Source organism: Camelina sativa, chromosome 13 (assembly GCF_030686135.1).
Source record: "Camelina sativa cultivar CO46 ecotype springtype chromosome 13, ASM3068613v1".
Lineage (NCBI taxonomy): Eukaryota > Viridiplantae > Streptophyta > Magnoliopsida > Brassicales > Brassicaceae > Camelina > Camelina sativa.
Genome location: NC_141892.1, coordinates 2,863,246 through 2,887,009, shown reverse-complemented (window position 1 = coordinate 2,887,009; position 23,764 = coordinate 2,863,246). Strand labels below are relative to the sequence as shown.

Sequence of the window (23,764 nt, the reverse complement as noted above, 5' to 3'; positions counted from 1 at the left end):
AATTCAGGTGGTTTTCAATTGCACTGAATTTTCGGAAATAGGGATGATGATATATATATATATATCTCACATTACAATGTAACACGTATATAAGTGTATCTGATATCTGTACATGTCCATTTGAACACACAACTTAAAGGTAAAAGGACATGGACTAAGTCATACCGTGTACCAAACCAAACCGGGATATCTTACTCGTACACACCTTGAACCACAACGTGTTCGACTCAGTCCTTGATTCTGAGAGTGTCAATGAACCTATCCCCTTGAGAAATGTCATTCTTGACTAGAAAATCAAGAAAATCTTTAAAGCTGCTCTCTTTGTACCGTACCGGATTTTCATCGTTAACCAATTCGCACGGTACTCTCATCTTATCGTCCATATCCAAGCTATGCAAGCTCGCGAGGGAGATTCTCGTCTTCTCTTCATTTAAAGTGACTTTATGAACGACGCTCTTGTATAATCCATTGCTTAGCACTTCCACATGATCACCAATATGGACCTAATTAAAAAAAAAATAGCATTTGCGTTCAGTGATGAAAAAAATTAATGGAATTTACGAAATTGATAGTGACATTATTAATTTAATTGAAATATTTTAACCGGAAGAAACCAAATTGTATATTTTGGTTAAGGTCTAAACCGGAACAGTTGGAACATACCTTAAGTACACCTGTGACTTGTGGGACAACAACCCAGCGGCCAGATCCACCATGAGCCATTGGGTCGAAGATCTTAAGACCGGCCAAGTTCTGTAGAAGGATGGTGATGCAGCTATAGTCTGAATGCGGCGGCAGGCCTAGCGCCTTCTCAGGACTCGGACACGGTGGATAGCAGTTAACGGCCATGACTTGCGTGCCGTTTTCGTCCATCCGAGACGACAGGTAGTCTCTCCCTAACCCTAGGCTCTCCGTTATTGCTCCCATTATCTCTATCGATAGCTTCTTCACTTCCTCGCAGAATTTTCCCATTTTTTCCCTGAGATATTTACATAAAACGCACATATATGAGAGTGTCTAGTTAAATACGTACAATATAAATATAAAAGATGTTGATCTATCATTCCACAATTTCCACTACCTAGAAAGAAAAAAAACATAAAAGCTAATTTCTTTTCTTTTAACCCTTAACATATCTCTTGTTCATAGACTCTTTTACAACGATATTATTTGGAGCTTACAAGAGTAAAATAAAGCTGCATGTTATGGAGTTAATTACTATTTTGATATATTAGTATATTTTAAAATCAGTTCTATTTTTGTTTTTAAAATAATATAGAGGCAACAAAACGGAATCATAATAAAACCCATGCTAAGAAAGAAAAACAAAACCGTGTGCGGTATATTAGAGAACAAATTAAAAAATATGTGTTACGTACAAATAAAAACAAAACTGTATATTTTTATAATTATTAAGGATGTAGACAAAGAACGGTAAGAGAAACGCACCAACAACTGATTAAGGAAATGTCGAAAAACTAATAGAAGAAAAAAGAGATAAGGAAGGCTAAATTAGCACGTTAGCTTCAACAAAAATTAGCTATATAAATTGAGATGATCATATTTGATACTGAGATTTTCAATCACACAATGTCTACTGCATGAAGCATCTTCAGTATTTTCAAGTTCAGATAATATATATCTATATATCTTTTTGAAAAAAGTTCAGATATTATATATCAACATTGTTTTAAACATAAAGAAAAGAAACATTGTTTTAACAAAAAAAAAAACATTGTTTTAAACATAAAGAAAAGAAAAATAAGCGAAGGGTTGTCCAAGTAATTAAACAGAGGATTCTTTTTTATTATATATTTTTTTGTTTGTCAAAAGAAAAACGGAGGAATGTTTCTGAAACCTTACCTAAGTTAGGACGGTCCAGGTGATAGAGTCCATTAGACCTATCATTATCCCAGCAACCCTTCTCATTTCTCAAAATAATATATTTTAATTATTTTTTATTATTATTATTAATTTAAATAATAAATCTGAAAAAAATAATATTGACCTATTAAAAACTGCCACATGTTATGGTTGCTCACACTTTACCTTCTTTTACTATTACTTTATTATTACTTTTTAATTTTTAATTAAGAGTACTTGAGAAACTACATGTAATCATGCCTTTAGGTGCACAAGAAAAAGGACAAAATGCGCCGGTATAAGAAACCCTTTTATGCTTATTTTGTATATGCAATGTATATGTTATGTATGACCTAATCAGTGACATCTAATACCTGTATCCGGGTGGATTCTCAGGCCAAAGATGAATCCAACGATGAAGAGGATGTGCATAGTGCTTTAGAAAAATCCTCCAGAACTGGATCTTGTCCAAACCGTCCTTAAGACTTGTACTGTACCGAACCGGTGCGTACACATCGTTTGACATAAACTTCTTTTTCTCCTTCGCTGGTAGCTCGAAGAAGCCCTTTGCAACCTCCAAGGCGTCATCTAGTATGTCCTGGTTTATTCCGTGGTTCACTATCTGATACACAAACCGGACCAATAGAAGAAATAAGTTAACCAGAAAATGTTGGAAAAAAAAGCGAAACAAATTAAATTAACCAGAAATTTCATTTAAACCGGTTTTGACCCGGTATGTGACAGCCACGTCACGTGCGTGTGTCAAGCGCGTAACAGAGCAGATATTTTGATTTCAACGACTAAGAAAGTTATAACGTGAATTCGTGAAATAAATGATGACACACTCTTCTAACGTGAATACTTATAGGATACAAATTAAATAATGACACAATGTAAGCAGATAACAGTTATGAGTTATCTAGTGGAGCATATAACATATGTAGTAAAATAGTTTACAATTGTACTGTTACTGTGTAATATTCCAGATTCAATCCCACATATTCATTGAAAAAGAAAGAGAAAATTCGAAAATATAGAAGACAATGAAAAAAATGATTCAAATTCTTAGAATTTTTAAATATATTATGTGAACTAACTTACTAGGAAAAAACCAAGATGCTGACATGCCAAACTTAGCTCTCGAATAACCTCTCGACGTTCATCATCGGCACCTTTCAGCCGAGAAACATCAATCGTGGGTACGATTTCGGAATCTGAATCGCATGGTTGGCAAGAAGGCGGGACGACATAACAATCGGGTACATACGGTAAGCTCCTCTCTTGTGCAGAATTCCCCATTTCGAATGTACTTGAATCCTCACCTTTCTCCATTGTTGAGATTTTAACTTAGTGTTGAGAAATCGGTTAAGAATGAGGGAGAACTAAATGGGAAAGTGCGAGTGGTTCCTCTATAAGTAAGGTTTTGTAGCCGTCTATTGACAATTCGGAGTTGTAATAAATACATGACGGTCGAATACTAATTTATTATTCTTCTTCTTCTTTTAGAAGCTCTAGAGCATGTGTAACTGTCAAAATGTATATGTATACCAATGACGAGTCATAATGAACATTCATATGTTGTACAAAATATATAAGAGTGACTAAATTCATATATGACGCGGGCCATTAATTTGATGTTGGGATATTTAGTATAAACACTAACATGGATTTATTAATATTTTAGTAGAGACTTCGATCGCATTCATTGCACCATCCAGAAAAAGACAAAGGAAAACTTTCCGCAAAAAAGCATCCTCTTGTCCGGATTTCAAGCCTTCATAAATATGTTGGACACACATGTGGATATATAGATAAATTGGATACATATGTCGTATGAATTGTATAAATTATGTAAAAATGGAATAGTTATATGGTCTTGCGTGAGGTCTAGGTAAAATGTATTGCGCCGGTTCCTTCATGCAACGGACATTTATTTTCCTTTTTATAATTTAGTTTATGAAAGTACAAAGTTTTGAGACAATGAGTCAATGAAAACCGTCTGATGTCACTGACGACATTCAAAGGACCATGGTACTTTATTGGAGTTCCATGAATCATATTTAACAAAAAAAAAAGTTTCATGGCTCATGAAAAGTGTATAATTTTTTTTTTTAAAACATTAGTAACATAACTATCACTTGTTAGATATTATTACATTGTTTTTTCATAGAAATACATCTAGCTAGCTGGTTATCAAAGTAAGTACTACTTAAAAGTGCTTATAGTGATATATAAGTCCTTATAGTAGTTGGTAAAATAGTTCATTTCTATAAATACATAAAAGGTGAATAAAACTTGCAAAAAAAAAAAAAAAATTGGTTATATTTTAAGACAAAACAACTTTGTTTTCTTGTATGTGTTTTAAGAAATAGACTGTATTTTTAACTTTGTATCCCAAAAGACAAAAACCCAATAGTAATTTTTTTTTTATCACCCAATAGTAATATTTAAAATTTTTATATTATGCATGTGCCAACAAATAGAAAAAGAGTTACAAGGGAAATTCTCTGGAAGCATTTTAGGTAGGTTTGGTAAAGAGAAACCCTCAGGATTAGTCGAGAAGTTATATATGGTTCAACTCCCTCAATGCCAATTCCAAGCCTATGCGAGTATATTTGGAAAACGAAAAGTACATAATAACTAATTAATAGACATGAATAAAGTAATAGTTACACATAGTAGCCTCATCCTGTAAATTCTATACATTCTTTAATTAATTAATGTTTACCAATTTGTAAACTCCAAGAAGTATTAATTGAAGTTATTTGAATTTATTTATAACTTAATTTTAATTAATTTGTGTTGGTTTTTTAGAAACAAAGGAAGTAGTATGTTGGGTTTTGTTTGTCTATTAACAAAACAACATTTTGAATGTGCTGAGATTTAAATCTCAAACCATGGAAAAACTTCTTTTTATCTTCAGATCAAAGTACCAAACCAGTAGCTAGATCATATATATAGATACATCATACATGCATTATTTGCAGGTCGCTACAATCTTCCCAATACTTCTTCAATGTCTTTATGAAGATCTAAAAATTTTGAGGGCTGAAGACTATTCCTAACAGCACAGGAATCTTATGAATTGTGAAACACGAAAAAATTGTTAAGAAAAAAAACACAAACAAATTAAAGGCCAGGGAACAAAGCAGATCATATATGTTGTGGTGGTTGTGAAGTTAGGTTATCCACCAATGAGCAACCTTAACCTATGCTCTATATATACACATATATATTTACAATTACAATATCACATATATGCATATAGAAAACGATAGCAATACAAGATATTTAAACGCCATTTTTTTACAGCTTGCACTATGGAGAAGTCACCGACGATGCTATTTCTTATAAATTTTTGCATCATATTTGGGATCGTAGTAATAAGAAGATGCAACGCAACGACATACTTTGTGGGAGACAGTTCCGGCTGGGACATAAGCTCCGATCTTGAGTCTTGGACTTCAGGCAAGCGATTCTCTCCTGGTGATCTATCATATACACAGTTCAATTAACATCCTTGTTCTAAAAATCGCTAGACATCCCTCATTAAACTTTTTTAATATTTTCTAATTATGATTATGCGTATAATGTTTTTTGCAAGTGTTCCAATATTCATCGACGCACAGTGTATATGAAGTGGATAAAAACAACTACCAAAATTGCAACTCAAGAGACGCGATCCGTGCGTTCACAAACGGGAACACGACCGTTTCACTTTCCCAACCGGGAGACCGGTTCTTTGTATGCGGTAATAGGCTCCATTGCTTCGCTGGTATGAGGTTACGAGTCAACGTCGAAGGCAATGGTCCATCTCAAGCCCCCGTTGGATCTCCCCAAGCCTCCGCTGCAGGGATCCTTCAACCTTCTTCTAAGAAAAATAACCTTGCGACTGGAGTCGCTAGCTCGGCTCCCCGTTTTAACGGCAGTGGTTCGAGCGGTAGTATGGGAATTTTTGTATATTTGATGGTTTTAGCTTTTCCATTCATATGGACTTATTTGTGACTAATAAATACTTTCCCATAATTTATAAATGCGTACGAGTGCGAATATACGGTTCGGTTTATAAATATTTGGTTTAAGAGTCAAATTAAAACCGTAATTTCTGGTTCGGTTTGATTGAATTCGGTTATTCGAGTTTGCCGTTTCTTATCGTGAACGCAACTGAAAACGCAAACGCTGCATCTCTCTCTCTCTCTCTCTCTCTCTCTCTCTCTCCATAAGCCCCCCGTCCCGTGTCTTCATCTCTGTCTTAAGAAAATTCTCTCAATGAACAATATACTCAACAGGCTGGGTTTGGGATCAAGTGGGCAAAGCAATATGGATCCTTCTCCGATAGCTCAGGGGAACGACGATGACGCTCCGTCACCGGGGAATAAGTTTGCCCAATTCGGGGCTGGATGTTTCTGGGGTGTCGAGCTGGCGTTTCAGAGAGTTCCAGGGGTGACTCAGACTGAGGTTGGATATACACAAGGGATCATACACAATCCTTCATACGAAGATGTTTGTAAAGGAACCACGAGACATTCCGAGGTTGTTAGGGTTCAGTATGATCCTAATGATTGCAGCTATGAGTCTCTGCTTGATTTGTTCTGGTCTAGGCATGATCCCACCACTTTGAATCGTCAGGTACGGTGTTACCAAATTTAAAAATTTTAAGCTTGGGGATTGACAAAGGTTTCGTCTTTAGGATTATAGAGAAGTTGTTGTATGTGCTTTAGGGGTTTCTTGATTAGTTTTTTCCCCAAATCTGATGGCTTTCAGGTTTCATCACCAGTCTAAGCTCTGAAAAAACTTTCAATTTTGCAACTTTGGTCCATCCTAATAGATTATGAAGAAATATATGATATTGAAGTTTGTTTTCTTTTTTTTTTCTTGTTCTTTTTGTTTTGTTGAATTATGAGGCTTAAGTAGGTAACTTAATCGAGCTTCTGTTGTAGCTCTGTTGCCCCACTTTTCACTGAGGTGGAGATGTGGATTTCTAAGATGTTTTTTTTTCTAGTCCTGTTTATGATCAGCTTTAGCATTCTTGTTCAATGTGAGTTTGACTTACCATTTGTCTTGCCTCTGTGGACAGAGAACGATACTCATTTGCTAATTACTGCTACATTTGCATCTTATTTGACTTTCATTGGCATGTATATACTGAACCAGTCTTCTGACTATTTTATCTCCTGAGATTTATGTTTTTTCTCGTTTAAGCACTCTGATTATTAGGTAGGCTACTTCTACAATACCATGGATACTTACAATGTCTTACTTTACTGTGATCAGGGAAATGACGTGGGAACCCTTTACAGATCTGGGATATACTTCTACACTCCTGAGCAGGAGAAACTAGCCCGCGAGTCACTGGAACGTCACCAGCAACAAATGGAGAGGAAGATCATGACTGAGATCTTACCAGCTAAGAAATTCTACAGAGCTGAAGATCAACAACAGCAGTACCTGTCAAAAGGTGGCCGCTTCGGCCTCGGGCAATCTTCTGCCAAAGGCTGCAACGACCCAATCCGCTGCTACGGGTAAAAAAGTGTTTCCCTCTGCTTCGCTCCCAAAACAGAGGATTTAGCATTTAGGGACCGTTGTGTGTCAAGATTTATGTAACTACTACTTTTGGAATTTTATTTCCAATGTTACAATAATAATGATATTACACTCTATGAACTGAACATAAATCAAACATAAAAAGATTATATAATCAAAAACTCATTATAATTATCTAATCTTTTTTTTTTCCAAAATCCATCCACATGCAAATGAAGCCAACGCATATGGCAAATGAAGCCAACGCATATGGCAAATGAAGCCAACGCATAAAAAGATTAAAAGAGATTGCAAGAGAGCCATTCCTTTTTTAGTGCATGAACAAAACGTGTCCACCAATCTAGTTGCATACTTCATGCACATAGAATCTCCAGCTGAGTATCCCTATAAGGCCACATTAACAGTTACAAGCTCACAACACGAACTAAAATGGATTCTTCTCTGAGCAACAATGAAGTTGCTCCTCTCAAACCTCAGGAGCCTCAGTTAGTTGATGAACCTGCAATTTTTTCTTCTCCGATAGCTGAGGAGCCCGACAACGATGTTCCGGCTCCCGGAAACGAGTTTGCTGAGTTTGCCGCAGGTTGTTTCTGGGGAGTTGAGCTTGCTTTCCAGAGTATCCCTGGCGTGAACGTGACTGAGGTCGGTTACACTCAGGGGATCTCACACAACCCTTCTTACAAGGATGTCTGTACGAACACCACGAACCATGCAGAGGTTGTTAGAGTTCAGTATGATCCCAAGGAATGCACTTATGAGACGCTTCTTGATTTGTTCTGGTCTAGGCATGATCCCACCACCTTGAATCGTCAGGTATCGATTTTGCTTGGTTTTTGTATCTAACTATGTGAAATTTATGGTCAAATTCTTATATACTTGCTCTCCATGATTCAATGGCTTCTCCAGTCAAAAATTGCATGTCTTTAAGTTGTTCAGCTCTCTCTTGTCAAATTACTTAATTATGGATCTTTCATTTGTCATTCTTGATTTTTTTGGTTGGTGTGGAGAACATGTATATTTATGGTAATGCTTAAATAGAATTTGTGTTTTTTGTCCTCAATTTTATCTTTGATAGTGAATGTGATATTAGACAACTCTTCAATTTCTTTACTGATTGATAGACACTGATGTTTTGAATGTTGCAGGGAAATCTTCTGGGAGCACAATACCGATCAGGTATATACTTCTACACACCTGAGCAAGAGAAGCAAGCACGTGAGTCTCTAGAGAAGCAGCAGACTAAACTGGAGGATAAGATTGTGACTGAGATCTTACCGGCTAAGAAATTCTACAAAGCTGAAGAATACCATCAGCAGTACCTCGTCAAAGGCGGGAGATGTGGCAACGCGCAATCCCCTGCGAAGAGCTGCATGGACCCTATCCGCTGCTCCGGCTAATCATGAAGTCTTTGTTCCTCTGCTCCCAAAACAGAGGATTCTCAGAGGATCTTTTTACCTGGGAGTTGTTTTAATTAGCATTTGTCGTAGATATGGATTGCAAAAAGTTTCTTCTTGTCCTGTTCATGATCAGCACTATCTTTCTTGTTGGAGTCTGGCTTAGCATTGTCTTACCTCTATGGACAGAGAACGATACTCATGTGAAAATTACTGCTTGTTTTGTTAAAGGCAATTCACTAGCTTATTATAGTCAAGTTGTCTCATTGGAGTTCTAGACAAAGTAGTGAAACCAAATACTTTAGCCGGCGGGAAACATTTAATCCAAAGTGATATACAAACAACTTGATTGCCTTTACTTTAGTCTTTCATCCGGCGCAAGCGGGTCAATTCAGCGTAGAGACAGGTTCAATGGTTTTAACCTTGTGTAGCAGTATTATTATGATGAGCAAAGCTCCTATTTATGCTCTTTTGTGCATGAGGCTTCTTTTCCAACTACCAAAGGCTCAAACCACCCAATCCGCTGTTACGGCTAAAAGCTGTTTTCCTCTGCTTCCCTCCCAAAACAGAGGAATTAGCATTTAGGAACTTGCGCAAAGCTTGTATAAAACCGACGAAGTTAATTACACGCAATGAAACTACTTCTTTGGAATTTCATTTGCAATGTTGTAATACCGATGTTACACTCAATGGACATAAAACCACACAATCATCGTGATCCCTAAATTAAGGACCTTAGATCTAATCTCGTAAACTCAATTATTTCTCCCAAAAAGTCATCGACATGGTTATTGAAGCCGACGAATAAAAAAGTGTAGCAGGGCCACCTCTCTCATTTTAGTGCTAGTCCATTACCAATGTCTTTCTAGTTTATCATAAAACAAATGTGCCCACCAACCTCATACTATAATAGTATTACTATTACTAGCATAATGCTAATTAAGTCATCCATGTATAACATACGACAAGAAAAGAGAAAGATGAATAAAAAAACACACACACAGAAGAAAGGTCTGGAATACTACTAATAGCGGGCGAAAACTCAATGTCAACGGTCCACAAATCACAGTTTGCTATACAATAACATATTTTCCAAGTTGCGACAAAAATAACATGTTTTCCAAGTTTGGATCAATGCATAACTAAAAAGATTTATAATCATGGTTGTTGGAATTTATTTGTTTAATAGACATTTTTAAGTACAAGTAAACAATGACGCGTGATATATTAACAATTGACCAAATTATTAAATTTTACATTCCAATGTATTTTGCTTGTGTGTCAACAAAACCACTACTAAATTTTAAAAAATATTATTTAGTGTTGACGTAGCTGTTAATCTCTGACTATGACTTGCTTATTTCTATATAAATCGATCGTCAAGAGGCTTCATCATCAAACAACAATACACTTTTTAACAATTAAAGAAACTCACCACCGGAAAAAACACATCTGAGTTAGCTATGGATTCTTCTCTAAAAGCTCAGGAGCCTCAAGTTGTTGATACACCTGAGGAAGTTGCTCTCAAAGAATTTTATATGAAGCATCATTTAGCAGAGACACCTGTGATTGTTCCTTCTCCGATAGCTGAGGAGCCCGACAACGATGTTCCGGCGCCGGGAAACGAGTTTGCTGAGTTCGCCGCAGGTTGTTTCTGGGGATTTGAGCTTGCTTTACAGAGGATCCATGGAGTGACCGTGACTGAGGTTGGTTACACTCAGGGGATCTCAGAAAATCCTTCTTACGAGATTGTATGTACGAACACCACGAACCATGTAGAGGTTGTTAGGGTTCAGTATGATCCTAAGGAGTGCACTTATGAGACGCTTCTTGATTTGTTCTGGTCTAGACATGATCCAACCACCTTGAATCGTCAGGTACCTTTTTTTTTCTGGTTTAATGATTTTAGAATTTAAATCAAATTTTTTGGTCATGTTCATGTTTTTGATTCTTGCTCTGATTGATTTAATGGCTTCTCCAGTAATATATAGTTTCATCGAAACTTTCAAGAATGTTAACTTTTGGTTGACTTTTTTTGTTGAATCTTCATTTCAAATATTTGCATAATTCGGATTGGTTTAGTTTAGAGACATGTATGGTAATGTTTAGAGAGAGTTTGTTCATGTTCTTGTCCTGAAACTCCGATTTGATTGTGGTTATCTTCAGTTTTAGCTTTCATATAGTAGCCATCATTCTTCTTGATAACGTTCAATTCCTAACCGATCTTTGAAAACCGGTTGCAGGGAGAACTTGTGGGAGCACAATACCGATCAGGTATATACTACTACACACCCGAGCAAGAGAAACTAGCACGCGAGTCTCTAGAGAAACAGCAGACAAAACTTGAGAACAAGATTGTGACTGAGATCTTACCAGCAAAGAAGTTGTACAAGGCTGAAGAATACCATCAGCAATACCTCGCGAAAGGTGGGATGCATGGTAACGCGCAATCCCCTGCAAAGAGCTGCAAGGACCCTATCCGATGCTACGGCTAATTAATCCAACCAAAAAAAGCCTTTGTTCCTCTTCTCCCAAAACAGAGGATTCTCAAAAGACCTTTACCTGTTTGTTTGTGTGTGACGTGTGTCTTAATTTGTAATTCTCAGCTCATAATAAAAGATGTATCTTACCTCTGTAAAACTTGTATTCGCTTCTCAAAATCAACAATTAAATTTATTATTGAATAACTCCTCCTTCTAGCATACAATTTTAGTCATCAAATATTGTTTTATATGAAATGTTTCTAAGATAAAATTTTCTTTACCTGTTACCCGATTCATGCGGGACAATCCGTAATGAGTCCATATTTTAGCCTCACGAACCACTAATAATGTAAATTCAATTGTAATAGTCAAGCACACCACCACACAACTTACTGCCTAGGCAGCAAGCGAGAATCAACGAAAACCCTTCCGAGGGAGCACAAGGTTGTGATCAAAAGAAAAAGTTTTTTGATAGAGAAATCAGAGAAATCGGAGCGAGTGAGATCGAGGGACGTAACTTCTCTCACCATGCCTCAGCCAGCAACAATTTTTTCGTCCTAGTATTATTAGTTCAAGCACACAACTTACTTTTCGGTACGCGTTATTGAATAAAATAAGATGTAAATATTTTGTAACATGATGAATTACGAATGGAGTTGAAATCGGAAAATGACATAACAATAAAATAAGCATAAACACTAAATTATATACTACATATCTCTGCCGTATAATTTGAATTAGATGTTAAATGTGGCTGTTTCGGTCTTGCACAGAAGATTAAAGTAATTATTTTTAAAAGGAAATTAACGAAATAATCATACATCAGAACCAAACCAATCATACTACATTAATTTAGAAGTACAAATATAAAACTAACCTTAAAATATGTAAAAAATTACATTCAATTGCCATTAAAAAAATTTAATTAAAATTAAATAATTAATTAAATAAATATTTTTAATTAAAAAACGAAAATATGGAAAACATCAAATAAAATAAATTGTAGAAAAGTAAAAATAATATCTTTTAGAATCAAAACTAGTTTGTGCTAGATATATTTTTTTTTTTACATATTAGTTATATCTTTTTTTTTACTTCACAACTATAGCAAATATTTCACAAAGGTTTAAATAATTTTATTCATTACATGCAAATGTTTTATTGACATGTTTTCAATAAACATTTTTAAAATATAAAAATTATCATATAAGTAATAAATTTTTAATCATAAATCATTATAAATAACATATTAATAAAATAAATTATTATAAATTTTCATTAAAAAAGTTCAGTCCGCGTTTTCTGCGGGTCATTGTCAACGAAATGAAACACGTGGATTAAGAATGAGGTTCATATTATAGTCTCTATTCAGTTATATATGAAAGATGTTGCTTCGCACATGCTGATACTACCAAATAACCAACTGGCTAATCAGCGGCGGACCCAGACAAAAAAATTAGGGAGGTCAAGAATATTTTTAAAGTAATATATCCTATAATTTATATTATACTGATATATCATAAACACTAAAAATAATCATTTTTATAAATAATTAAAAAAATTACAAAAAAGCTGTGATTTTGTAAAGAAAGTTACATATGTATAAGAAAAATGATATGTATTTAAGTTAAAATGAAAAGAAAAAAAAAACAATAATGGTGTAATATGAGGGAATCAAACCTAACTTTGGGGGTGTCAACAGCTAGAGAATTACCAACTTTGCTGTTGAACTTCTCTAATTTTCATACATAAAACCATATTTGAAGATTTTAACCAGGTCAAGTGACCTACCCTTTTCTTTACTGGGTCCGCCATTGTGGCTAATCCAATCATCTAATTCTTTTATTTTTGGCCGTCAATGTTTCAACGTACAGCATCCACGTGATCTTTTATTATATTGGCCATGAATGTTTGTAGTTTTTAACATAGTTTTTAGAATTTGGATTTTTGTTTTCAATTATTGGGATATATTTTAGTTTCTTACAAATTTGAATGATAGTTTGTTTAGTCTTTGCCTTTTTGTTTTATGTAGAGAAAGATTCCATCAAAAAAATATGAAGGGATTTAAGTAATATATAATTGATCAGAGTCGATCTACTCGTTACTAATTAGTTTTGAGTTGGAAACTAATAACAGACCCTAATTTAACATTTTACATTAATAGATTATTTTTTCTTTGAAAAAAGAAGTGATGAATGGTCTTTGAAGAAAAATACCAAAATATATACATATTGGTTTTTCTTTGAAAATAGATAATTGCAAAAACTAAAACCAAAAACTACTCCAAATACCATAGACATTAAAAATACTCAACTCTTTTAAAATTTCATCATATAATTCTTATCACTCATCCAACATCATATTTTGATATCTACATTAAATGATAAATCAAACTTTAGAGAAGCCGAATCAGCTTTTCCAGTATCGAGCGTAAATCAATAATTGGTAGCTGCATGTGGTAGTGCAGTATCATTCGTTGTTGATCTCTAAAAAAAAAAAAAAAAAAAAAAAAAAAAAAAAAAATCTGGTTACGTCATGGAGAATTGATTGCGCTTGTAACCTGTCCCCACTGCCATTTTTGTTGTTGGATTCCGTACACAAAATAAACACGCGCGAGTGCCAACGATAGTGCCAGGTACTCTTTACACAAACCTGAAAATAACCACGTACACTGACACCACATTGTATTATTAGTATGCTTTTGTTTTGTTTTGTTTCTGTTTCATCTGGTTATGTATATGAATTAACAAGGTGAGTTTACACTTTGGCTTGAGAAAAGTCTATCATAAATCAACCCAGAATGAGTAATATCTATGCTATTACAATATAATCGACACTATATATAGAATAATTTGATATATATATATATATATAATATGGTTAACTCCTTAGCTTGTGTTTGAACAGATTTTTTTTTCATTAACGAAGTAGTTATCAAGAAAAAACTATAATAATGTGGTTATATATATAATTAGTGAAAGAATCAAGAAAAAAAACTCATCTTGTATGACGAAAACACGAAGGAAACAACACTCGAAAAATCATTTAAAAAAATATGAACCATAAAAATAAAGACGGGAACTGGTGGCAGTGACAAAACAAAATAGAAAGATTTTGAGGTAAAAAAAACTGTATATATATATTTTTCTTCTTTTCTATTGGTCGTAAATAAAAAAGTTTTGCTAAAATACAAATCAAGTACTGTATTAAATAGAGCTTTCTTTCTCATAAAGTCACAATAATTTTCTTGGCAGCTTGGAAAGTGGTGCAAGAAAATCACATGATAAGTAAACCACATTTCAGAGTACTGACTCACTCACCAATTTGAGAGATTGTGGACTATTTTCCCTAACTTCAGGTGCAGTTATTCATTTCTATTTGTTTATCCTTGTTTTATAAATTTGTTGTTTCTCTAAGCTTGGTCTATATTTCTTCTGTTCCATGAATATAGATTTCTAAAATTATCCTTGTTTTATAAATCTCGAACCAGCTTCTTCTGTTTTTACAATTACATATGGTTGGTTATTTAATAGCAACGGTTTTTATGCAGCAATATCATACTTGAATACTTGATTGTTTGTTTAATCACATTTTGATTGGTGATATAATTTTCACGATTCTTCTTTTCTTTCTTTTGGTTAATCGTGAAGTTTCTCATCTTTGATTTGTTTAGTGTTGATGTTTAACTAACACCTAAATTATTAATAATTATATTTTATATAGAAAAAAAAAAAAAAAAAAAAGCAGATCCGTTTCAATATGGCGGGAGTTTTGAGTTTCCACGTCATCAGTATCAAGAACTCGGTTGCGTTGAAGCCCGTCACCAAACAGACCATTAAGAGAGCGTCAGTGATCAGATGCGCCGCGTACACACCGAAGAAACGGTACACCATCGCTGTGCTTCCTGGGGATGGCATCGGCAACGAAGTCACCCCTGTCGCTGTGGACGCGCTTCGTTTAGCTGGATCACTCGAAGGTCTCCTCATCAATTACTGCGCTCTACTTTGGACTCAAAACCTAAAAGTATATACCTCTTTTTTTTTTTTTTTTTTTTTTTTTTGACAAAGATTAGGTTTTTTTGTTTGGGTTTTGTCTGTAACAGGGTTAGAATTGAGCTTCGAGGAGTTGCCAATAGGAGGTAAAGCTTTAGATCTGGTGGGAGTTCCATTACCAGAGGAAACGTTAACAAGGGCAAAGCAATCAGATGCTATTCTTCTCGGAGCTGCTGGATGGTATAGTAGTACAATGTTTACAAATTTTGTAATTAAAGTTGCAATTTTTATTGTTTGATTTTTTTTTTTTATATGAAAGTTGCGGTTTTTTTTGTCAAAAGGCCGAAATGGGATGATCACCCCAAGCATTTGAAACCTATAACTGGGTTATCGCAGCTTCGTGCGGGTCTTGATGTGTTTTCCAACTTGAGACCTGTTAGAGTGTTCCCTCAGGTACAGAAAAACTACGTTATTGCGTTTTTGTTATTTGCTCATTCGTATTTGTCACCCTTTTTGATATGTTTCAGTTGATCGGTTCCACATGTCTGAGACAAGAAACAGTACAAGGGGTCGATCTAATGATCATCCGGGAGCTTACTGGCGGTATTTACAACGCACATCCTCGTGGTTTTACTACTAATGAGCAAGGTGATGAAGTCGGGTTTTGCACCGAGTCCTACTCTTCAACTGAGGTATTTGTCATGCGTTTATGAGATTTTCTGACTTTCTTGTTGGGGGAAAACAAAGTATTTTGATTGTTTCTGATTCTGCTTAGGTTGATCGTATTGCTCGTGTGGCATTTGAGATTGCTAAACAACGCCGTGGTAAACTTTGCTCTGTTGACAAGGCTTCAGTCTTGGAGGTTAAGTTCTTTATATATCTTTTAAAAAGGAGTTTAATTCTAAGCTTGAATTGAGATTTGTGTGTGTTAGATCCAGGATTCAATGTTTGTTCTTGAAACTATATAGGGTTCGATATTGTGGAGGGAAAGAGTAACGAAAATGTCCTCAGAGTATCCTGAGGTTGAAGTGACCCATCTGTAAGACTTTGTAGAATAAAGAAGAGAATCAAGAGATTGATGAGAGATATCGGTAGACAAAGAGAATGAGGAAGAAGAAAAGATTAGGTTATTGTTCCATAATAATACATATTACAATGTAGGCTAAAGTCTATATATATCAAGGGAAAATTAGGGCTACACCCTCTACCAACCGATCGTATAAGTGATAGGGACAAGGAGAGAGATAGAACTAATCCCAACGGTGATAGTGACCCGTCCTAGTCTCCTTAAACACAACATAACCCGTGACTCCACTTGTTCCTCCTCTCTAACGGCTACAAGCGACATTCTAGATCCTTCTCATGGGCCTAAGGAGAGCAGGCCTCCTCATTGTCTTTACACACTTACATGACTCGGCCTTATTGCTTGGTTGTACGGACGGCCCCATAATTGTACGGACGGCCATGGCTGCCTTAGGCTTATTCTCTTGATCAATACTCCCCCTCAAGCTTAGCCGAGTGAAATGGCTAAGCTTGGAACCCGTGAAGCAGCACCTCATTAAAAACCTTGACTTAGAAAACCTCATGGGACAAAACCAAGTCAAGGGAAAAAGAGTGTGCTGTCCACGGATTAGGGAAGCTTGATCATGGCCGTGTAATGTCTACAAGTCCAAGTTTGCTGTAGATGTGATCACAAACCTTGGAGCTTGCAGACTTGGTGAAGATGTCAGCTAGCTGATCTTGACTCCTTGTGTGGCATGGTAACACCACTCCTTCTTCAATCTTCTCTCTCACCTTGTGGCAATCGCTTTCTATGTGCTTGGTCCTCTCATGAAAGACTGAGTTTGTGGCAATGTGGATAGCCGCTTCATTGTCGCAGTGCATGGTCATGGGCTGCTTTGTCTCGATGCCTAAGTCCTTGAGTAGGCCCTTCAGCCATGTCATCTCGTTAGTGAGCTTCCTCATAGCTCTATACTCGGCCTCGGCGCTAGAGCATGAAACCACCTTTTGTTTCTTAGACCTCCATGTAACCAAGTTGCCTCCAACAAACGTGCAGTACCCAGTGGTGGATCTCCTATCCAGCGTGTCGCCATTGTAATCCGCATCACAATAGCCAACGATTTCGGTGTTGTCATTCTTGCCCATCCAAATACCTTGACCCGGACTGCCCTTGAGATAGCTTAGGATCCTTTCGACTTGACTCCATTGGTACTTGCTTGGTGCCTTCATATGTTGGCTAACCTGATTCACAGCATAGGATATGTCAGGTCGTGTGATAGTAAGGTATATCAGCTTACCTACAAGCCGGCGGTAGCGTGTGACGTCTAAGAATGGCTCGTCCATTGGTTCCTTAGGTCGGCCTTCTTTTGCCCGTAAGCTCTCCCCCTTTCGCTTGAGCTGGTAATCTTCATCAAGGGGCGTAGCAACCGGAGACACACCAAGCTTGCCAGTTTCCTCTAACAAGTCAAGAGTAAACTTGCGTTGTGAGAGGAAGAGTCCTTCCGGTGAGCGACAAATCTCAATACCAAGAAAGTATTTGAGTTCCCCAAGGTCCTTGATGTCAAATACCGACTTGAGAGAGTCCTTGGTGTCCTGAATGGCCGCCTTATCATCACCAGTCACGATGATGTCGTCGACGTATATGAGCACCACCACCCAACCAATAGAGGTGCGACGCGTGAAGAGAGTATGATCAGCCTCCGATCGCGTAAAACCATCAGTCTTGAGAGTGGAGCTTAGTTTGTGGTACCACGCTCGTGGGGACTGCTTAAGGCCATAGATGGCCTTACGTAGCCTCAAGACTTTTCCGGGTGTAACCATGTCTTCAAGGCCGGGAGGAGGCGTCATGTACACTTCTTCATCAAGTTCACCTTGAAGGAAGGCGTTCTTCACATCCATCTGCCATAAGTCCCATGAGAGGTTGACAGCAAGAGACAGCACAACCCGAACCGTATGGAGCTTGGCCACGGGTGCAAAGGTGTCCGTGTAGTCCGCGCCATAGGTTTGGGTGAAGCCACGGGCCACTAACCTGGCTTTATGCCGTTCAATGTCACCATTGCTCAAATACTTTATGGTAAACACCCATTTGGAGCTAACTGCCCGCTTGCCTTGAGGAAGATCCGATTCGTCCCACGTATGATTCCGGATCATGGCGCCAGTTTCATTCTTGACCGCATCTAACCAAACTTGATGTTCCTTAGCTTCATCATATGTCTGCGGGATCCAATTGGCGTCCACTTGGCCGAAGAAAGCTTGGTGATCAGCAGGTAACAGCTCAAGGGAACAAACGGACTGAATGGGATGAGCGACAGCTTGGCTGTTGTAATAGACACGCTTGTTCTTCCAAGTGGAGGGATCTGATCGAGGTCTGGTGCTCCGACGCAGGACTGGTGCCGGAAGTGGATCCACGCTAGGCAACACGGTGGACGTACCGTCCGTAGGAGCCGTCTCCGTGTTTTCCTCGGTAGAGGCCGCCGCCGGAGCATGCGTGTCCGTTGTAGGGCCAGAGACGGGAACACCGGTTATGGGTAGGCCAGACCCGAGAGATTCACCATCTTGGGCTGAACCATTGTCATTTGCATCTCCTTGGTCAGACCCACCATCGGTAGAATTTTGACTTAGTGTTGGCCGCACGGCACCCGTTGGTGGAGATGGGTTGCCAAGGTGATCAAGAAGGAACCGTAGACTCGAAGCTCGGTCATTAGGTGAGTGAGAGAGATCTTTAAGGCTGTTCCAATCCCTCTTGTCATGGTAGCCCACATGTTCTAGAAACCGGACGTCTCGAGAGACATATAGTCGACTTGTGGCCGGATCATAACATTTGTACCCCTTTTGTGTGGTGGAGTAGCCAATGAACATACACTTTGTACTTTTGGCATCCAGCTTACTCCTTTGTTCTCCTGGTACTAACACAAAACAAACACAGCCGAAAACTCGTAAGTGATCAAGAGATGGTTTAAATTTGTTTAGTACTTCAAATGGAGATAAGTCATGAAGAACTCTAGTTGGTGTTCGGTTGATTAGGTAGCATGCAGTCATCACGGCATCACCCCAATATCGTTTAGGAACACTCGAATGGAACATGATTGCCCGCGCCACTTCCATGAGGTGCCGGTTCTTCCTCTCGGCCACACCATTTTGTTGTGGCGTGTAGGGACAACTAGTTTGATGGAGAATGCCATGCTTGGAGAGATGTTCTTTGAACTTGCAACTTGTGTATTCCCCCCCATTATCAGACCTAAGTACCTTAAGTTTAGCATTGAAGTGATTAGTCACATAATTTTGAAAATTGATAAAGGCATCAAATACTCTATCTTTAGATGGCAACAAGGTAATCCAAGTGTATTTTGATTTTTCATCAATAAAAGTCACAAAATACTTGTTATTATCTCTAGATAGGCATGGTGATGTCCAAACATCTGAGTGAACCAAATCAAAACAATTCTCATAAATAGTAGTTGACTTAGGAAAGATAGACTTGCAATGTTTTCCAAGAATACAAGGTTCACAAGTAGAATTATCAAAAGAAATATTAGGAAACATCAACCCTAAAGCACGTGAATGTGGGTGGCCTAGCCTAGCATGCCACACCATATTCGAATCAACAACAAAACAAGACTTAGTAGAGGATAAATTTGGATCGGTTTTCTCTAGGACATAGAGATCTCCACTCCCTTGCCCTTCTCCAAGAACCTTTCCAGTCTCAATATCCTGAAAATAAACATTGTTAGGACCAAAGATTGCATAACAATTCAAATCATTTGTGGCCCTCTTAACCGATAGTAAATTGGAGGTAAAGGTAGGCATAAAGAAAGCTTTTGAGGTTTTATCAAATAGTTTCAAGTCCCCTATTCCCTTTACTGGTATTTGTTCTCCATTTGCAATAACAACATTTCCTAAGGCCGGTTTTATGTTGTCAATTAAACTAGGGTTACTAATCATATGATGTGAGGCTCCCGAGTCAATAACAAGCGATTTGCTAGGCCTAGAAGTAAAGAAAGAGATACCAGACTCCTTGAGTGAAGCAATGGAGCGGATGAGAGCCTCAAGGTCTGACTTCCTCACCACATCTCCGTAGGCTGCGGTCATGGCCACCTCATCTCCCTGCTTTGATGATCCGGCTCCTTTATCGCTAACCGCTTCCTTTGAGAGGTTGGCTTTGAACTTGGCCGGCTTGAGATGAGGATGGAGAACCCAGCACTTGTCTTTCAGATGACCCCGCTTCTTGCAGTGGTCGCACACCAACAACTTCCTCTCCTCTTGCTTGTACATTCCTTTGTTGGCCGAAGCAAGCTCCCCCTTACCGCTAAACAAATCAAGGGATCCTTGCTCTTTCTGAATTTGGGAGCAAATATCCTCAAAGGAGGGGAGCTTCTCTGCCCTTAGGATGTGCTTCAAGAGGTCGTTGAAGGACGGGTTCAAGGTAAGTAGGAGTCCGAAGACTTTGTCTTGCTCCTTTCTTTCGTTTAGCACACTTGCCTCAAGTGTACTTGGCCGCAACATGTCAAGCTCGGACCATAGTGCACGGAACTTACCAAGATGCTTAGTGAACTCCACATCATCTTGGTTAAGATCATTTATGGCCTTCTTGACCTCAAAGACTCTAGTCATGTTAGAGACATTACCATACACGCCTTTAAGTGTTTCCCACAGTTCCTTGGCCGTCTCGCAATATGAGTAGGCCTCAAGGATAGGCGTGTCCAGAGAGTTTTGGAGAACAGATAGGACAACTTGGTCTTCTTGGAACCATTTGGCCTTCCTCTCGCTCTCTTCCTCCGCTTCCGCCTCGGAAGCGTCCTCTCCTTTGGGGTTTTTCTTTGGGACATAGTCGGACTCGACATGACTCCAAAGGCCACGACCTCCAAGGGCGGTTCTTGTGGTTCTTGTCCACAGCAAGTAGTTTGTCCCCTTTAGGACAACCGGTGAAACAATGGGCTTGGCGTTTTCCATGGTCGGATTTCTATGGACCGATGGGTAAAGCTTTTACCCGGAGAATAAAGGAGATGCGAGTAAGAAGAAACGAAGATAAGGAGACTAGAGTGTAGAAATGAGTAGGAGAATGAGATTAGACTGTAGAGAATCGAAGAACTTGCTCTGATACCATGTAAGACTTTGTAGAATAAAGAAGAGAATCAAGAGATTGATGAGAGATATCGGTAGACAAAGAGAATGAGGAAGAAGAAAAGATTAGGTTATTGTTCCATAATAATACATATTACAATGTAGGCTAAAGTCTATATATATCAAGGGAAAATTAGGGCTACACCCTCTACCAACCGATCGTATAAGTGATAGGGACAAGGAGAGAGATAGAACTAATCCCAACGGTGATAGTGACCCGTCCTAGTCTCCTTAAACACAACATAACCCGTGACTCCACTTGTTCCTCCTCTCTAACGGCTACAAGCGACATTCTAGATCCTTCTCATGGGCCTAAGGAGAGCAGGCCTCCTCATTGTCTTTACACACTTACATGACTCGGCCTTATTGCTTGGTTGTACGGACGGCCCCATAATTGTACGGACGGCCATGGCTGCCTTAGGCTTATTCTCTTGATCAATACCATCTACTCATTGACACCGCTGCAATGGATCTTATTCGCCACCCAAAAGAGGTAATCGTCTTCTTATTGCAGCGGTGTCATTCACTTGATGTCTCTTTGACTAGTGAATGGCTCTCACTAAACTTTGTGATATATGTTTCAGTTTGATGTCATCTTGACTGGGATCATGTTTGGTGATATTCTCTCTGATCTTGCGGCTGTGATCCCCGGAAGTGTAGGATTGCTTCCATCTGCTTCCTTTGGTGATTCTGTGAGTACCACGATTCAAACCAATACCTAAGTCCCTTTTGTGTGTGTATGTGTTTGAGAAGAGATTCTTGATTTTCTCATATAATTATGGGATACAGGGTCTTGGAATCTTTGAACCTATACATGGCTCTGCACCTAAACACTATGGGAAGGTTGTTGCATCACCACCATACATACCTTTTTTGTCTCTCATGGCGAAATGGATGAGATTTTAAGAATGTTGATATTGAGGTAATTTTTGCAGGACACGGTGAATCCATTGGCAAGTGTTCTATCAGCTGTAATGCTTTTGAGATACGGATTGAAAGAAGAAAATGCTGCAAAGAGGATAGAAGATGCTGTTTTCGATGTTCTTGATCGTGGATTCAGAACACGTGATATTCACACTCATGGAACTGTAAGTCAGCATTCAGCAATACAAGAAAAAAGTTACATTTTTAGGTTACTGATTTTGATAACCAAGTTGGTTTTCTGGACAGATACTGGTAGGTTGCAAGAGAATGGGGCAGGAGATACTGAGATCCCTGGATGCCAAAGTTGATAATAGAGTCTTAGCCTCAACTGGAAGTTTGGTTTATTAGCTGCAAAAGTTTTAATAAAAGCATAATCTATAGTTTGATATTCAAATAAGCACCATGTTTGTTTATATGTTTGAAGATAAAAAATAAACTGCATGTGTATTTGTGTGTGTATCTAGAATGATTATGATGGTGATCTTCTTATCTAGATGTTGTATGTGGTAAATGTATTCCAGTAATAATAAATTAGACGTTGTTGTGTCACCTCGCCTCTAATTTATGTTTTGTTTTGGTGCTCGTTTTATCAGAAAAATGCAGTTCACTTTTTTTCAATGTTGTTGGTAATGATTTCAGGTACAAATGTGACACATTGAAAGGCCTTAGATGGTTTAACATTCACAAATAAACTTTTGCTGATAAGATTTATGCAATGAGATTGATCTTTTTATTATTCATGAATTATATTGAGGAGCTAATTATAGACATGGGAGGATCAAAGTTGGGAGATTCCAAGCTTCTCATACTGAATTTGCCAATTTGGTATCAATTTTGTTGTCGACGTCGTTGTCATCATTGATACAGGGTATAAAGATCAATTTATTTCACATCAGAATATATAACACTGTGATATAATCTTCTAAAATACTCCAATTAATAATAAATAACGAGAAGGAAGTGAAAAAGACTTCAGAAGCATTCAGTGAACTTAAATATACACAGATCTTTTGAATATTCTCACAACATGTTGCTCATTATCTCTTTAACGTGTTTGGCACCTTTGGTCCTCCTCCTGGCTCGTCACTTCTCCACACGGCGTTGTCTTAGTGGCGCTAAATATAGTAGCATCCTTTTATCGATATTGTTGGGTCTCTCTAATCATATTTCAGCGTAGAACATTGGATAATTCACAAACACACACACACAAAAAAAATGGAGTATTGTTATGTCAATCCCCAACTAAACCAATTAGTTTTCTTCTTTTCTTCAAATCTTAAATATTTCAATCTTATATATATATATATATATATATATATATATATATATATCCTTCCTCTCTATAAAGCCTGAATAAATTGAATGACACTTACCTAGTGACTTTATTAATCTAATTAAATTAAAGCATTATGTTTCCAATATGCCAGCCAAATGGCTCCAAATA

At 37.6% G+C, this 23,764-nt stretch overlaps 6 protein-coding genes across 9 annotated transcripts; 5 read left to right on the top strand and 1 right to left on the bottom strand.

The window, feature by feature from the left end:
- Positions 1–11: 11 nt before the first annotated feature.
- Positions 12–3,265, bottom strand: LOC104737876 (flavanone 3-dioxygenase 3-like). Of its 2 annotated transcripts, XM_010458131.3 has the most exons (4): positions 2,965–3,265; positions 2,238–2,485; positions 664–979; positions 107–503 (listed from the first exon to the last, which is right to left on the bottom strand). In XM_010458131.3, the coding sequence occupies exons 1-4, from the start codon at positions 3,193–3,195 to the stop codon at positions 228–230; spliced, it is 1,071 nt and encodes a 356-aa protein (XP_010456433.1). In that variant the 5' UTR covers positions 3,196–3,265; the 3' UTR covers positions 107–227. The 2 variants fall into 2 exon arrangements, with proteins under 2 accessions (XP_087338940.1, XP_010456433.1); XM_087482814.1 differs by lacking the exons at positions 2,238–2,485; positions 2,965–3,265 and adding an exon at positions 1,082–1,198 and having other exon boundaries at positions 12–503.
- A 1,839-nt stretch (positions 3,266–5,104) lies between these two features.
- Positions 5,105–5,933, top strand: LOC104734771 (mavicyanin-like). The gene is made up of 2 exons (XM_019234359.2): positions 5,105–5,349; positions 5,468–5,933. The coding sequence occupies exons 1-2, from the start codon at positions 5,184–5,186 to the stop codon at positions 5,866–5,868; spliced, it is 567 nt and encodes a 188-aa protein (XP_019089904.1). The 5' UTR covers positions 5,105–5,183; the 3' UTR covers positions 5,869–5,933.
- Positions 5,934–5,975: 42 nt separating this feature from the next.
- Positions 5,976–7,581, top strand: LOC104734770 (peptide methionine sulfoxide reductase A3). The gene is made up of 2 exons (XM_010454414.2): positions 5,976–6,492; positions 7,138–7,581. Exons 1-2 carry the CDS (start codon positions 6,133–6,135, stop codon positions 7,387–7,389), a joined length of 612 nt encoding a protein of 203 aa, XP_010452716.1. The 5' UTR covers positions 5,976–6,132; the 3' UTR covers positions 7,390–7,581.
- Positions 7,582–7,724: 143 nt separating this feature from the next.
- LOC104734769 (peptide methionine sulfoxide reductase A2-like) lies at positions 7,725–9,053 on the top strand. Its single transcript, XM_010454412.3, has 2 exons — positions 7,725–8,220; positions 8,553–9,053. Exons 1-2 carry the CDS (start codon positions 7,837–7,839, stop codon positions 8,802–8,804), a joined length of 636 nt encoding a protein of 211 aa, XP_010452714.1. The 5' UTR covers positions 7,725–7,836; the 3' UTR covers positions 8,805–9,053.
- Positions 9,054–10,097: 1,044 nt separating this feature from the next.
- Positions 10,098–11,488, top strand: LOC104734768 (peptide methionine sulfoxide reductase A2-like). Its single transcript, XM_010454411.3, has 2 exons — positions 10,098–10,678; positions 11,045–11,488. The coding sequence occupies exons 1-2, from the start codon at positions 10,265–10,267 to the stop codon at positions 11,294–11,296; spliced, it is 666 nt and encodes a 221-aa protein (XP_010452713.1). The 5' UTR covers positions 10,098–10,264; the 3' UTR covers positions 11,297–11,488.
- A 3,031-nt stretch (positions 11,489–14,519) lies between these two features.
- Positions 14,520–22,869, top strand: LOC104772152 (3-isopropylmalate dehydrogenase, chloroplastic-like). 3 transcript variants are annotated; one of them, XM_087480276.1, is made up of 12 exons: positions 14,537–14,642; positions 15,008–15,260; positions 15,387–15,516; positions 15,618–15,729; positions 15,804–15,968; positions 16,052–16,138; positions 16,245–16,315; positions 21,844–21,889; positions 21,981–22,088; positions 22,186–22,239; positions 22,332–22,484; positions 22,567–22,869. In XM_087480276.1, the coding sequence occupies exons 2-12, from the start codon at positions 15,044–15,046 to the stop codon at positions 22,666–22,668; spliced, it is 1,245 nt and encodes a 414-aa protein (XP_087336402.1). In that variant the 5' UTR covers positions 14,537–14,642; positions 15,008–15,043; the 3' UTR covers positions 22,669–22,869. The 3 variants fall into 3 exon arrangements, with proteins under 3 accessions (XP_087336403.1, XP_087336404.1, XP_087336402.1); XM_087480277.1 differs by lacking the exons at positions 16,245–16,315; positions 21,844–21,889 and having other exon boundaries at positions 14,520–14,642; XM_087480278.1 differs by lacking the exons at positions 16,245–16,315; positions 21,844–21,889; positions 21,981–22,088; positions 22,186–22,239 and having other exon boundaries at positions 14,520–14,642.
- Positions 22,870–23,764: the final 895 nt, after the last annotated feature.